This window comes from Diaporthe amygdali (assembly GCF_026229845.1).
Source record: "Diaporthe amygdali strain CAA958 chromosome Unknown NODE_16_length_960263_cov_65_539585, whole genome shotgun sequence".
Taxonomy (NCBI): domain Eukaryota; kingdom Fungi; phylum Ascomycota; class Sordariomycetes; order Diaporthales; family Diaporthaceae; genus Diaporthe; species Diaporthe amygdali.
Genome location: NW_026517036.1, coordinates 944,899 through 960,263, shown reverse-complemented (window position 1 = coordinate 960,263; position 15,365 = coordinate 944,899). Strand labels below are relative to the sequence as shown.

Genomic DNA, 15,365 nt, shown 5'->3' with positions numbered 1-15,365 from the left:
ACAGCACAGCACAGCACAGCACAGCACAGCACAGCACAGCACAGCACAGCACAGCACAGCACAGCACAGCACAGCACAGCACGAGTACTAACAACTCCTGCGTGCTGATCGGAAAGAAGCGCTCGCGACGTTCAGGACCACCAAGTCTGACTGGATATAGATTGCAGGATTATGTGATGCGGCATGGACGACCTAGCAGTGGACTGAAATGAAAAGTGTCTTCCCAGGTCACGATAGGGAGGTGGTTGAATGGCAGCACCACCAGGTCAAATTTCCGAATGGATCGATCGCGTTTGGACGACCCATGCAAGCACATAATCCTGAGCTGAGGAGCCATTCAAATCCCAGTATCATGGTAATGGATGCCAATCTGTTCTCGAAGCGGGAAACTAATTGCCAACTGACAAGTCATAACATGCCATCTTGAGACGACAACACCATGCGGATTTGGCTGAGCAAGGAGTACTATGTGACGATGGTGGTGAGGCGGCTGAAAAGGGCCCCGCTTTTCGAAGAGGGCCGAATAATATGATGGCGCTAACAAGGCGACGCTTTAAGAATGCCGCCGGCCGAAGCTGTGGCTTGTCAGGCTTAAACGTGAGCGATGGAATAATCCAGGCCTTTTTCGACCTCACGTCGGACTGGATAGTGGTTCCCGGTCATTATGCTAGGATTTGCCAGGATGAGCGCGGCTTGCTTGTCAGTAGAGAAATGTCGAGCTCGAGGCGAATCTTGTCGCAGGGGAAACAAGAATGAAGGTCCTGCTCCACTCACTGCAGACCGGAAGCAGATTCTCCCAGAAGTGGACATGGGGATATGAGACGAAGGTCCAGCATATGGACAAGGGGTGATGCCTGTCCCTCCCAGCGTCAGAAGTCTTGTCGCAGAGCCAAGGCTGCGGCTGATGGTAGCCTGAGGAGGGTTCATCGCTGTAAAGGGTCGCCTTGGGTCTCGCACTGAGACTGCGATTAACTGTTTCGACTCGGTCGATGCAGCCCTTGGGAAAGTTTCGAAAGTCTTTACTGACTACATCGCCGCGAATCTTGTAAAAATCTTAGCTCCTTGGATCGCCGTATCTCTAACTCGTAGTCTCGTAGTCGGCACCCTGAAGTAGAGCACACAGTGCCGAGGCATTACTGTGCCCAGGAAGCTGCCATGGGTTCCAAGAGCTGCACAGTTATGGAGTGTCTTGACGATGTTGATCACGGAGAACGGGGTGGACACTTCGGGCAGCCCCGAACAGAACGAGGCTGAGAAACACTGTAACACTGTGGATTTACAGGATAAACGGGGCAAGACGTCAGATCGCCCAAGTCTGAAGTTCCGTACCACTCTTTCCCGCGGGCCGTGATCGAAGGCGGTCCCGGAACATGGGTGACTTCAGAGCATGGCCAGGAGTGTAAAAGCCTGCGGGCCTGACTCGGTAATGCTGCTGACAGGAGGTATCCCACGGAGCTCTGGTACGCGTGGTGCCGTATGGTCGAGGGATATCGGCCCACTTGGCTGTCTGGCAAACGGCTGACCGTTGGCTGCAAGCCTTCCGGTACGCTCAAGTCTGGAGCGAACCGTCAATTTCGAACTTTTTAAGGAGCTTGCATTTGCAGATCTAGCATGCGGGAGGGCTGAAGAGAGGGACCTCCCCCGACGAGTACCAAATCTGTGGTATGGCGGTTGCGGGACGGGCTACTAGTTACTCATCAAACAGCCTGAAGGGGAAGCGAGTTTCGCGGCTTCTCCATTTGTACCACACAGCAGTATTGCCGTGCGCCCGGTGGTTAAGATTTTGTGGAGCACCAATATGGGAGCAGCCGAAGACTGCACCGTGCATTACCCCAAAATGTAACGCTACCGACGAAGATGGAAGAAGCTTCATCAGCTCCTTCGTCCGACTACGCCAGCAGAGGACGCGTTCGTTTGGACCTATCCATCAAACATTGAAGATGAGCGAAGCCCGCAGTATTGCGTCAGAGCTTCAGAGTCGCAGTAGGAATGCTCGGACTGCTAAGGAGCCCGGGAGCTGTGTAAGGTGTTCGTCGTGAAGTCGCAACAAGCAACCAAGGATGGAGAACTCTTGGGCGAAGGACAATGCACCTGCATGTGAAGAATGCTTAATCCCGCTGAGAGTCTCATCCGAAGGGGGAAGTGCTTCAGACCAGTCAATTCAATGTAATCCGTAATACAGCCAAAGTCTGTCTGTGTCTTGGCTTCGTATTTTTCTGGTCCTCGAATATCCGGACAGACATGCTCTTTGAGCGGAACCAAGTGTCTTCTGCCGTCGAAGACAGCACAGAGGCGGGGGGAGAGTGCGAGGATGATGAGCTCCACAGTGGGCTCCTGTCGGGCAGACTCTGCCGATAGAGTTTGCGTGGGCACGTGGGATCTCAATCGTCAAACCGCCGGGGATCTCTCTACCACTGGCCACATTGTGGTCTGTGATGGCCGAGTTGTTGCTCGTCTCGCTGCGAGTACGAGTGGTGCTCACGATAGTCCGAAAATAGGGTGTGATACCGGCTGCATTTCTGGCCCTTGCTGGGTGTCTGCTGGCTGTCACCCGCAGCATTGCAGCTGACCACGTGTGGCCTCGAAGCAGAAATGCCGTCCTTCAACTCCACTTATCCAGTGGTGGGGGGCTTGGTGGTTTGTGCAAACCGTCATATCTCTTGGACATTGCCATCAGAGGCACTTTTTATCTGACATGTTTGACAAGCGGACAGGCCTGTTCGCCGTATTCGCCTGCGCCCCTTTGGTGCATGTTCGGATAGAGACAGGCTTCCTTCGAGAAAGCTCATGGAAAAGCTAGACGCCACAGAAGATGCCATCGGCCAAGCCAAATCTGCAGATGCAGGCAGGCTGCAGGTAAGTAGATAGGCTAGATAAGTGCTGGAGTTGGATCGCAGAGTTCGAGCTGGCTTGTTGGCCGCTAGCTTGCGGGAAGGTACCGCTGTGCTGGTGCTTGCCTTAGTGTCAGATTGTCTCTGCTGTCTACCCCCAACGTCCCCAATGGGGAAAGAGGGGGTATGCCTAGAGCCTGAAAGTTAAGCGCCGAGAAGGACAGGGGCCACTCCACATGCCCAGGTGCGCTCCAGACCAATCGAGGGCCCTGGTACCCTGCCACGGCTTGGTGCATTGAACCCAGCCAAGGCCTCGATCAGCGAGGGCGTCAACATTCAGACCGACCTGTGACAACCTATATCGACGTGGCGTTATCGAAGATCCCGTGGGTTATGGAACACAGCCTGCACTCGTCGATGAGATGGCAGAGCGGCCGTAGGCGGTCGTGCCATGCCGTGCATGCGTGCCATACGTGCTCTCTGTGAAGGGCTCTCTCTCTGCTGTTCATGACCCCACTTTGCAGCGCACATGGAATGATGTGTGTGATGGATGGATTAAGAGAATCAACTACATATATGTGCACTTCACTTGCATGCATGCTTCTCCAGAAGAATGGAAGACTGCCAACGGTGCATGGTTGACATGTGGCTTGCGGCGTTACTACAGTACTCCAGAGTGGTCAATTCCTCTCCTCCAAAAGACCTAACGCACAGTTCGTCACCACTAGCCAGGTGCCAGCCTGCCAGCCTGCCAGCTTGCCAACACCATCATGAAGCTCAAGGCAATCTTGTCACGGCGTGTGGCAACTTGGCGGGCGGCTTGAGTCAAATTTGACAGGCTGTGCTTGCCGTCCTGAGACGTACACCATGAGGTTATTTCAGCTGCTCCTCATTCAGTGGCTGGTATCGACTGCTTGGGCTTGGGGCGGGTCGAATGACATCGACCAAGAAATGTGCCAATCTGATTGATGGTGCCGGTCTGTTACTCTTGTCCGGCACTTGTAGACAGGTGACTTCGTGGTCGAGGGTATCGGTCGTGTCGGCCCTCCCCTCCACCTCCCTCTCACCCCCCCTCTTCAACGTTCGATACCGGCGGGAAAACATTCGATGATGTTTGATCTCATCGGGGAAACTAGGCTTTGAGGGAAACGGCCATGATTGCTCATTTGCATGAGTGATCCGAGGCTGCGACGAGAAACGACTCCGTTCCTTGCCGCCGCCCATAGAAGACTGGCGATCTCGGGATGTATAGACCATGAACATGAACATGAACCTCAACATGAACCTCAACATTTGAGACGTGTTAGTCTAGGCCCTAGGTCCACATGCATAGTACCCAATCCTCATCTAGCTATCTATGTGTCTATCTGTCTGTCTGACGAGCGCGAGAACGAGAACAAACAGGACTAGACAGGACAAGAGACACAGTAAAGCGAAGGTATCTCTCCAGACAGTGCCCAGCGCCCAGCGATGGCGTTTTAGATGCACCCCCTTGACATCGCATCCGTCGTCAGTGGCTTGGGGCCCCCGGTCCCGGTCTCGAGCGTCTCAGGCCCCCCCAGCTCCCCTCGCCCCTCGCCCTCGCCCCCCTCCCCCCAGGCCCCTTGCCCACAGAAGGTGGCTCACTCAGTCACACCAGTTGGCTCAAGGCTGCTTTGCTTCATGGTTCTGAGGTCCACGCACAGGCACCATCAAGCGGTTTGAGACGGACAGGTCCTGTTGGTGGTGTTTGAGGGAGGGCGGCCGCGGGATCAAGGGCAGATCATGAACTGGGATCCAGCGCTGGTGCTACAGCCCCGTGCATGATATACCTGAGTACATGCCCCCCGGCCATGCAAGAGCCGTCCGCACACTACTACCGCACCTCTGCCACTTTTTTTTTCTTTCCCCGATCCAGCTGCTGCAGGACACGCCTGGTGCACCGTTCCCTCTTACTTCTTCCATCCCTCCGGTTAGGCGCTGGCTTGTCGTCCACCATCCACTCATTTCCCTCCACACGCTCCTCTTCGATTAGAGCAGCCGCCCTGCCTACTTTGAGCAACCAACCACACCCCCTCCTCCGACCCCTCGAACACTCGAACATCCATTTTCAGTCCTTTCCGAGCGAACAAGCCTCCGCAATCAGACGACAGTTGGCAGATTTTGGATTCTTGGAATCTTTTGGGGTCAGCTGGTTATCGAATCGTTGAAACTGCTAGTGCCGGCACAGAGGGAATACGGACGGAATCGGGTTGGAACCTACATCTATACAACCCACCCAGCACACTCCTCCACACCAAATACAACTTTCCGTGGCCTATCCTGCGTCTCGTACGGTCGTACCTACATATTCATTTACTGTCTGCACATCCGGCACATTCTCCTCTACACCAAGGCCCGCCAAACCGACAATAAGGTCTATTTTTACTCTCCCGTGTGGACCGGACGCTGCCGACCTTCTCTTTTGGACTTGGGATACGCCGATCAGAGAACTCTCCACACAGCGGGAATTCGAGCATAGCGGGGACAACCCACTGAAGCCTCGGGCAACACCTTTCCTGACCAGCGCCAAGTTGGATCCCTGTGTCGAGATCGTGCAAATCGAACGGCTTCCTGCACCCAGGGAATCACACGCCAAGTGCCCACTAGTGGGGTGATCTATTGGTGAAAGCGACGGAGCAATTGTGAAGAACGGATTGGCACGGCGGGGACATTTCTCACCACCTCCAACGGATCTTTACATCACACCGACTAAAAGCCGCCAGAAACGAGCCGAGTCAACCGCTACACCTTGATCTTACTGGAACTTTGCCTGGAACCCACCATTTGCTTAATTGGCCAGTAAACCTGCAGTCAAGGCAAAGTCCTCGCAATCCTTTTACCAGAGGACCCACCGACCCGTATCTTAATAATTGTCCAACGTCCCCAGGACTACGCGGCCTGGAGAAGCGATCTCGCTCCACGGGCACGAGGCCATAGACGTTCGTCGATTGCACACGAACGCCTGCCTCTATTCCTCACTTCCACAAAGCACAAGGTGTGCTCTGAGCAATCATGTCTCTGAAACAGGTTGGTCACAAGCCCACAAGACACACGAATGCTGCATTCGCTGACAGCTGGTATAGGAAATAGAAAGTTGGGTCTCCGCCCTCGCGCGGTACGACAACAATGAGTTCGACGAGGCATTGAAGGATTTCGAGCCAATTGCCGACACATCCAAGATTCTCTTCAACATGGGCGTGATTCACGCCACCCTGGGAGAGCACGAAAAGGCCGTGAGTTACCCGCAACTTTGTCAGATCATGATCTGCCATGCGAACTGTGCTGACTCGCTTGCCATAGGTCGAGTGCTATCAACGAGCGATTCGACTGGACCAATATCTCGCTGTTGCGTATTTTCAACAAGGCGTCTCAAACTTCCTTCTGGGTGATTTCGAGGAGGCATTGGCGAACTTCAACGACACTCTCCTCTACCTTCGCGGCAACACAATGATCGACTACGCGCAATTGGGATTACTGTTCAAGCTCTATTCTTGCGAGGTTCTTTTCAACCGAGGTCTGTGCTATATTTATCTGCAACAGAAAGACGCTGGCATGCAAGATTTGTCGTACGCCGTGAAGGAAAAGGTCGTGGAGGATCACAACGTCATCGATGAGGCAATCCGAGAAGAGGCAGAGGTAAGTTCACGATTTGCCACGCGCTGGGCACACAATCTAACAAGACTGTTAACCAGGGTTACACTGTGTTCTCTATCCCGGTTGGAGTCGTCTATCGGCCAAACGAAGCCAAAGTCAGGAACTTGAAGACCAAGGATTACCTTGGTAAAGCTCGTCTGGTCGCCGCTTCGGATCGCGCAAACGCATTCACTGGCTTCGCTGGTTCCGAAATCAAGAATGTGAGTCTCCTTTGACGCCCATGATTCAAGCAGGCAGCACCAGCTGTTTTCCTTGATGACGCTTTTTACATGTCTTGCTGACTCGAGATGAAACAGGCTGGCAAAGCGGATGTGAAGGACGACAGACCCGCTGACAACATTTCTTTTGCCGCCACTAACCTCGTCAAACCTAACCTCGCCAGTAGGGCGAAGCAAGAGGGCCCTGGACAGTCGCAAGGGTCGAACAATGTCTTCCCACCGACACCTCCTCCGGAGAATGATAAGCCCAGCGGGCAACTGCCTTCTCGAGGTGCATCTGTGCGCAATGGTCCAAAGCCCATGCCTGCGAAACTCAACATTGAGAGAGCGAGGAACCAAGATAGATACGAGAAGGCGAATTCTCCTCAGGACAGGTATCAGTCTCCGCAGGACAGACGGCCGCAACCATCCCGGGCGCCTTCGAACGCCACGAGTCGCGGTTATTCTCAGAGAGACAGGCAGCGAAGGTCTCCGGTCGACGAGGAGGATGATGCCTATCCTGACGATTTGTACGACATGTATGGTGCAGGATCCCGCCGGTCAAACGGACGCCGTAATCAGCAACGTTACATGGACGATGAAGACGACGACGGCAGCGACTACGACGGAGGTTCTATTGACGAGGGCGACTTTGAGATGATGAACCCCCGGCGTGGAACCGGTTCTCTGTCGAACTCGGGCTCTTCACGTGCCCAATCAAGAAGACCTGAAGCTCGCAAGGTCAGAGTCAAGGTCCACGCCGACGATGTTCGCTACATTATGGTTGGAACCGCTGTTGAGTTCCCTGATTTGGTAGATCGGGTTCGCGACAAGTTTGGCCTGCGTCGTCGCTTCAAGATCAAGGTCCGGGATGAGGACTCGCCTCAGGACATGATTACTATGGGCGACCAAGACGACCTCGAAATGGTCATGATGGGTGTGAGGTCACAGGCCCGCAAACAGCGGCTCGAGGTTGGAAAATTGGAGGTGAGTAAAGCTAGACCAACCCGTACCTGAGAGACTTTGCTAACAAGCTGCTAGATATGGATCCAGGAGATCAACTGATTTTATGAGGTGGACGGCCGGCAATATACCCCAACAGTATAAAGTACTCTCACGACATAATGATGGATTACTTCCTTTCTCTTACAACACCCCTAAATCAACTTCTACCTAAACGGGAATTTAAAAGGATTTCTTTTCACTACTACACACGAACACACAAAATCTAGCATCAACAGCGTCCGAGCATCTAGATTTGGTTTGACCAGGCGCAATGGCGAACTTATTTTGTTTGGCTGATCAGCCCCTGGTCTCTCAGTCTTGTATCCGTTTTTGTATCTGTTTGTGTACAACCTTAATTTCTTAACAGGAGATAGGTGGCTCGGGCCTGGATAAGAAGAATGGGAGCCTGTCTCCCAATCGATACATAGCAGTTTCCGCTGAGACGGACTGTAACTCTTCAACTTGATTATCTTGAACTTTCATCCCTTCCAAGATCCTTGCTGCGAACTCGTGATTTGGACGACGAAAGAGCATGACGATGATGACGATGATGATCTACAGCGCGTCCGCGCGGGTGCCCGTCGTCGTCCGATCGCACGCAAGGCCGCGTTTCAGGGGTAAACAGATCACAGACTTGTTGGGTTTCATGACCCCTTCCGCACCTCCCGTGGGCAGCCCATCAGCCTCGCCCTATTGGCCTCGGGGCCCACGAGGACACAAAACAATGCTTCTGTTCACTTTCGAACACAAAAGTAGGGATGATACTATAAATTGAACTATTACATTGACACCTGTCTGTCTATTCAGGAAACAAAACACAGCGTCGGTGTGTAGAAACTGTATCTATCTAATCGCCTTCCTAATAGGTCCCCGCGCACCTCGACACGGCGCAGGCAAGCGACCGCGGTGCTTTGCTGGCTTGCGTCGTCGCGCCTAGGGCCGTGATAAAAACAGATTTTCCTGTAGCCCTTGGGATGATCACACACACGCTAGGTGTCTGCCTCTCACATGTACGTACCACTGCGGGTGCCTTCCGAGATTGCGTTACGCGTACGTGCAATGACTCAAAACGTACTGGCGATTGACCCTTCATTAACTCATCAGAGGTTAAAGGTCTGAGTTGGCATTTTGGTGCCCTGGACCAGGAGGTGGTGTGGCCGGGGTCCTTTCTGTATCTGGCTTGTTCTCGATCTGGCACTAGAGACCATGTGATGGTGAGATAGCCTGCCACGTACGTAGCTGGGCCGGCCTCTCTGCCGGTCAAGACTCAGAGAGTCTCACATGACAGACCATTTGACTGTTCCACATCTCTGTGCGAAAGCTGAAGTCATTTTATCGAAGAATTCTTGTTGATATCTTAAGCCTGAACACCATCTAAGAGGTATAATACAACAGTGAACCCAATGCGCCTTGGACCGACCAACCGAATTCCACCTAAACTTCGAGACACCCCAATTGTGTCTCTGCTATCAGAAAAGTAGAATATGTAATTCGAGACATTTCCATCGAATGGACTCCTCTCAACCAGCAGCGGCCTTGCCGAAGTGCCATATCATGCGCCCTGCGACCTCAGCTCGGAATACCTTACAAACAGCTGGTCCTTGAAGTGCGAGTGCCGGATACCCTTAGGTCTCATCTCGGCAAAAGTGTCAATAGCCTGCTTGACCCCGAGCCCGCACCTCTCGACCAAGTAGCACACAATGAAGTAACCGGTGCGGTTGAAGCCATAGTGGCAGTGGACGCCGATAGCGTACTCTGCGCTCTCGGCCCAACCCTCTTCGGCCGCCCGGGTCTTCTGCTTCTCCCGCAGTCTATCCACGAGCTTGACGAACTCATCCACCTCGCTGTCCGTCGGTGGGATCTTCGACACCGTCGGAAACTTGTGGTATCTCACACCGGCACGCTCGAGGCCCGCCGGATCGTACATGGGCGTATCTTTTGAAATGTCAATCACATCCTTCACGATACCGCCCCAGTTCTCAGCGAACTTGACCGGGGAATGCTCGTCGTCTACCTCCCGGAAAGTCTTCATCGCGCGGAATACGCCTGCGATAGACTTAGAGACCGGTTCGACGCCTTTCCACTTGGCCAGGTTCTTCACATCCCACTTCGACTCCTTGTTCAGATATTGCAGCTGCCAGCTCCGAGAAAGCCTGCCTGTGACATGCTGCGAGAGGAAGTCCGCAATGATAGACGCGAGAATGTGGGAGCAATCTTGGGTGTAGACCATGGCGTGTGTCCCGCGTGGTAAAATCATGGTTTTGACGACTTTGTCGGGGTGCTGAGGCTGAGAAGGTATGCCAACGGCTGGTGGCTCTTGGGGCGTAGAAGGATCTTCGAATGTGTCATCATCGGATGCCCTCTTTTTCTGTCGGTGAAAGTCATCCTCCCGTATCTCTTCGATGCTGCCGGCTGGCTTTGAAGTCTGCACGGTTGTATCAATCGGAGCAGCAGCATCCACAATGGGTTGGATGCTCTCAGTTGCGCCGCTTTCTGGGACAACTCTGCCTGTACGCAAGACCTCGGCGATCTTGTCAACTTCCTGAGGGGGTGTGATATTGTCGCGGCCGCCTCCGAGCAAGAAAACGGGCACGTTGAGCGAAGCCCAGACCTCTTTTCCTGCTATGCCGCCCCTCGGGACGCCATTCTCGTACACCGGCAGAGTGCCACTGGCCATTCTCCGCCATACAGGAGTCCTACTCTGGCGATTGAAGCGAAATTGAGACTGCTTCGACTCGATATCTGCCTCGGCACCGACGAATCTCCTAACACTGGCACTCTCAGCCCCTCCTCGGGCATCCCAGGCTCTCCATAGGTCGAAAATCGGCGTGGGTACCCAGAGGAATTTTCTGAACATGTTCACTTGAGCCTCTGTCGGCGGTCCGGCGGGTGGGCAGATGGCCACAAGACCGACTACGTGATCAGCTAGCTGGCTTGAGCCAGGAGATGCGAGACGAGCTGAGAGCGCGCAGCCCATGCTATGGCCGATCAAGACGACTCCCTGGCCAGAACTCTTGTCTCGATACTCGTTGATCACCGTCTCCAGCAACTCGACTAGCGCTTCATTCGTGTACGCATCCCATGATGTCGGTGCGAACTCGGATACACCGCATCCTGGTAGATCTACTGCGAGGCAGGAGGAGTTGTGCGTCAGGCTCTTAAGCAAGGGGTGGAACTGCGCCACAGAGCCGCCAAGTCCATGTATGAATACCAGCAGCGGCAGAGGAGCTGGGTCCTTTGGCATCTCATCAAGTTTGACGTGGGGGTGGAAGAAGACGCGAACGCCAGGATAGACAAAACGACTTGTGGTGAAAGACCTCACCTCAGAGTTCTCCCTGAGAAGTTCGGGGTCTGTCGTTCTCGCATCTGAAAGCGTTGTTAATACGTAGGACCTTAAAAGCCTTCATTGGAGTACCGACCATGGTCTCCTGATTGAGTAGATGAGGTTTGAGCCTGTGTTGGACTACTTGACGCCATGCGCTTCCAATACAAGAGCGTCAAGATAGCGGCAGAAGCTGCGGTTGCCGAAAGGGCCGTGGCACGAGAGCCGGGTCTAGGGAGCGCCTGGATCTGTTGAATCCAATTGCTGATGGTCTTGCCGGCTGTGGTGTCGCTAACAATGGAGAGGCTTGAGCTGGCCATGTCTGTGAGTCAGACAGAGCCGCAAAACTGAGAGAGACTGAGAGCAAGGACTACAGAGACCTAAGGAGATGAACAGAAAAATATATCGGTTCTACCCTTCTTTTGACTTTGCCTGATGGCGCTTCAAGGAGGAGAGTGGAACAAGCAGGCAGAGATCCAAGCCGCGACCCACATGACAGAACCTTGGAACAATGATGAGCAATACGCACACACGAGGTCGGTGAGGGCAGCAAGCCTCCCGAACTGAGCAAGAGACGTCGAACAGGCTTTCCGGGCCGTGCAGGAACTGCTTGGAGAGTGGTCTCTACTGAGGAGTTCTTCTGTTATCTCGAATTGCGACTGTGTGACGCCGAGCTACCGATGCCGGGAAGTTGAGCTACTTGTCCCTCCCTTTGCGCGCCAGGGGTCAAAACGAGACAGTCAAAAAGCCACACACGTGGCAGTAGAGAGTGCGGCTGAGTGATGTTGAGAGGTGATGATGCTTGAAGTGGGATGGATATTCCTGTGAAGGTCGGGTGCGTTCTGGAAGTGATAAGCGATCCGGGGCTGTGGTGGGACGTTGAAAACGCAAAAGTACGGGGTATCGATGTCATACAGTAGCTCCCGATGTCAGCCGCGAGCCAGTCAGTCGCGCAATTACTTCAACGTGTTCCAGGCAATCGTCCGCCATTGGACATAGCCAACTGTTCTTTGTCTCTGCCAAAGCAAACACGGTGCAGGAATTTTTCTTGATCTTTATTTAATTTTCGCGGGCCAAGGTTTCATGTGGTGCTACAACTTAAGCTTCCGGGGAGCTCTTGACGGCTATCAACGCCAGGACACGCCATGACATAGTCACAAAAATATTTACATGACAAGGTTGTGTGCACTCTACATACACATACATTCGATTCAGAAATGCCATCGCATATGCATTGCCTCACTTTTCATACCTCCACACGGGCATACGTTTCCTTTACTCGAGCCCGATGCAAGGCTCCATTGTGCAATCGTCTGATCGTGGCCGTCCGCCTATCAAGGGAACTGCACTCCGAATGGATCATCCGGACGTGGCACTTCTCGATCCGTAGCACCTCGACGTAGTTCAGACAATGAGCATCAATGCTCAGTCAGCATGTTGGAGCAAAACAAGCGTTCGTCCATGCAAAAATTCTCGAACGCTCACGTCCACATTGAAGGGCCTCCCCCTTCCAATGGACTGCTGAGACCTTGAGGAACAAGGCGAGACACTTCGTGGGGATGACCTTGCCCACACAGAGGACCGGAAAAGGCTGAGCTTGCACTTTGGGACCATCAGTCGATTAATCGTAGTTTGCCCCAATGCCCTCCCTCCATCCAATGGGTATCAGCGCCGCAGCAACATCATCGACACCCCTCTCTGTAGCCAGCATGTTGAACTGAGAGGCCGCATTCCTGGTGTCGAGAATCTCAACGCGCAGTCCCAAGCTGCCTAGATATTTCCTCGTAGCGGGGCTCAGTGGCCGCATCTCAGGGCCTAGCCCCAGGATCAGTAGATCTGCACAATCACCCAAGTCAGCCATTCGTGTATCCATATCGTGCCCAGCAGCCAAAGCGCATTCGCGCATGACTACATGTGTGTCGTATATCATACCAGGCCGAGGCCAGAGCAGGTCTAGCACCGCAAACGCCTCCTCGCGAACCTCCCACTGGCCCTTCGCGTTGACGAGCTTCAGGTCCGGACCCCACGGCCGCCACGCGAAGGCCTCGCCGCCCACGAGCATCACCCCGTTGCCGTCGTATATTGAGACGCCGCTGTTGAGCTTGAACCCGTCGGACGAGCAGATGTCGACCGAGGTCGAGGGCGCCGGCGTCTGGCCTAGCATGTCCATGCGCGAGAAGTCGGTCGTCGGGGGGCCATCGGGGATTTCCTCGTCATTGTGGGCTCGGGATCTCTGGGCGAGGCGGGCGGACGAGGTGTGCAGCGGCGCGCATCGCCATGTCGAAGACGGAGAGGGTGGTGTTCTCGACAGTGGCCGACAGCTGAGGCGGGATGGCTGTGATGGCGTTGGGAGAGGCAAGCTCCTTGCTGGCCTAGGTACAAAGCTTTGCAGGAGGCTTCGGCCAGTTCCTGCAAGAGGTCGCAGAGCGCTCTTTGAGCCTACGCTCGAGACCATCATGGAAAAAGTATTGAAGTTGGCGGGGTATTCGACATGTTGGACGAAAAGTGTACTGGGGACGAAGGGAAAGATTACAGACAATTCGAAAAGAGAGCTCGTCCCGCACGTCATCGACCGTCACGGGTTTAGCCTGCCGAACACCTACTACCCGGCGGCGAGTTAATTCGACAATTATGGCGAATTTGTATATGGAGTCCATTTACACCAGACAGTGAACACATTCAACAGTACGCTGTGCGAAGGATGTGTGCATTTGTAGTTACGGGACAGATCAACTTATGATATGCAGTTGGAGCCTCGAATTGCATACGGACAATGAGGTCGATCACGATCTGGCGGAATCGACACATCCAATACAGGCCAGTCCATGGTCGCATAGAATATCACTCTGGCCCAGAATGCCGAGACGTTGGTTTGTCTTTTTGACGACTCGATGGTCTGTATCATTGCGATCATCAAGACGCTGTAAAGCAATCCCCTAAGAACAGAGAAACAGCGGTTGATGCCCTTTGCTGCCTCGTTGCGAGATTTCACGCAGCCCTTTTATTTCCCGGGTAACACCTGAGCCAGAATCAAGACCGTCCAAGATCCGCCTCTGCTTGCGTGACCGTCCATTCCCTTATGCCGACACCGCTGAAGGAACCCCCTTGACCAAAACCAGCTTACTTCTTCTTGGGACCCTGCTCGGCCTCCTTGAGCACCTTCTTGACGATCTTCTGCTCCTCAATGAGGAAGGCGCGAACGATACGGTCGCGCACGCAGTTACCGCATCGTGAGCCACCGTATGCGCGCTGGACAGTCTTCTTGGGCTTGGAGATCTGGGCGTACTCGCGGGGACGCAGGGCGGGGACCTGATCGCATCATTCATGTTAGCCGCTTCCCCAAGTATTGATATACCACGTGTGCTCGTCTTCACCACATGGCAAGTTGCGGTATTTGAGCTAGGCATGGTCCGGAGGGCAAATGGTCTCCAGATTTCGAGGTGATTCCGTCCACAGTTCATCCATGAGAATTCTCAATTCGTCGAATTGCTCCTAATCGATCTCGGTTTCCTTTCTGCCGTCCAGGTATCGTCGCAATCGTGGAGTCTCCGGATGTGTGGCTCGACTCTCTCATTTTGCCCTCCTTGATCCCATCCTGCTCACTCGCCGATCGATGTGGGAGATGGACTTACGCCAGGCAGCTTGTTGCCACAGTCACCGCACTTGGGGGCAGTTCCTCGCTTCTTGATGTGAAGGATGCGCGACTGGCCACCGGGGGTCTTGACGATACGGGTCCGGTTCGAGGTGGTGTTGTAGCTGCGGCGTGGAGAAGGACTTGGTCAGTACATGCAGCCCTCTCTTCCAACCCGACGCACAACTCAGATAAATCGGGGTTCCAAGGATTCTCACCCGTTGCGGCGTCTGTAAGTCACACGAGTGCCGGCCATTTTGTCGGTATTGATGTCGTCGCAAAGGTTGACTTTCTGGCAAACGTGGGTCTTTCTGGTTGTCGAAGGCGCGAGAGGTTGGCGGAGTTTTGAAGTGGCAGCCCAGCTAGGAATTTTTGTGCCTTCCGGACTAGCGACTGCTTGGACCGACCTCCCGCCAATGGCTTGTCAGGTTTTCTGTGGGTCCCAAACTGTGGCTGATGTGGCTGTGCTCTGTTTTCTCCTCCAGTGCAATTTGGCAGTATTTAGTGCAGATAAGCCAAAGCCCATTTTAAAGGAGACAGGGCCTTAGTTACTGGCATCCTCTACCACCCTGCAAATGAGCCAAAAGCCATTTGAGGAGGCGAAGAGTCAAAATACAGGTCTGACAGCGTCCATGACCAAATTCAGATCATTTTCAGGCTTTCTCACGCGGCCACGTCTCTTTGCTCATAGTCTCATTGACTAC

General features: G+C 53.8%; 3 protein-coding genes across 3 annotated transcripts; 1 reads left to right on the top strand and 2 right to left on the bottom strand.

Moving 5' to 3' along the window:
• Positions 1-5,864: 5,864 nt before the first annotated feature.
• On the top strand, positions 5,865-7,768 carry J7T55_007546 (uncharacterized protein; the record flags this gene model as incomplete). The annotated part of the gene is made up of 6 exons (XM_053144320.1): positions 5,865-5,879; positions 5,936-6,085; positions 6,153-6,488; positions 6,545-6,706; positions 6,803-7,690; positions 7,745-7,768. 6 exons carry the CDS (start codon positions 5,865-5,867, stop codon positions 7,766-7,768), a joined length of 1,575 nt encoding a protein of 524 aa, XP_052993236.1.
• A 1,492-nt stretch (positions 7,769-9,260) lies between these two features.
• J7T55_007545 (uncharacterized protein) lies at positions 9,261-11,350 on the bottom strand (the record flags this gene model as incomplete). The annotated part of the gene is made up of 2 exons (XM_053144319.1): positions 9,261-11,059; positions 11,128-11,350. The coding sequence occupies 2 exons, from the start codon at positions 11,348-11,350 to the stop codon at positions 9,261-9,263; spliced, it is 2,022 nt and encodes a 673-aa protein (XP_052993235.1).
• Positions 11,351-12,651: 1,301 nt separating this feature from the next.
• On the bottom strand, positions 12,652-14,917 carry J7T55_007544 (uncharacterized protein; the record flags this gene model as incomplete). The annotated part of the gene is made up of 6 exons (XM_053144318.1): positions 12,652-12,866; positions 12,963-13,351; positions 13,799-13,966; positions 14,155-14,339; positions 14,663-14,786; positions 14,880-14,917. The coding sequence occupies 6 exons, from the start codon at positions 14,915-14,917 to the stop codon at positions 12,652-12,654; spliced, it is 1,119 nt and encodes a 372-aa protein (XP_052993234.1).
• Between the last annotated feature and the right edge of the window lie 448 nt (positions 14,918-15,365).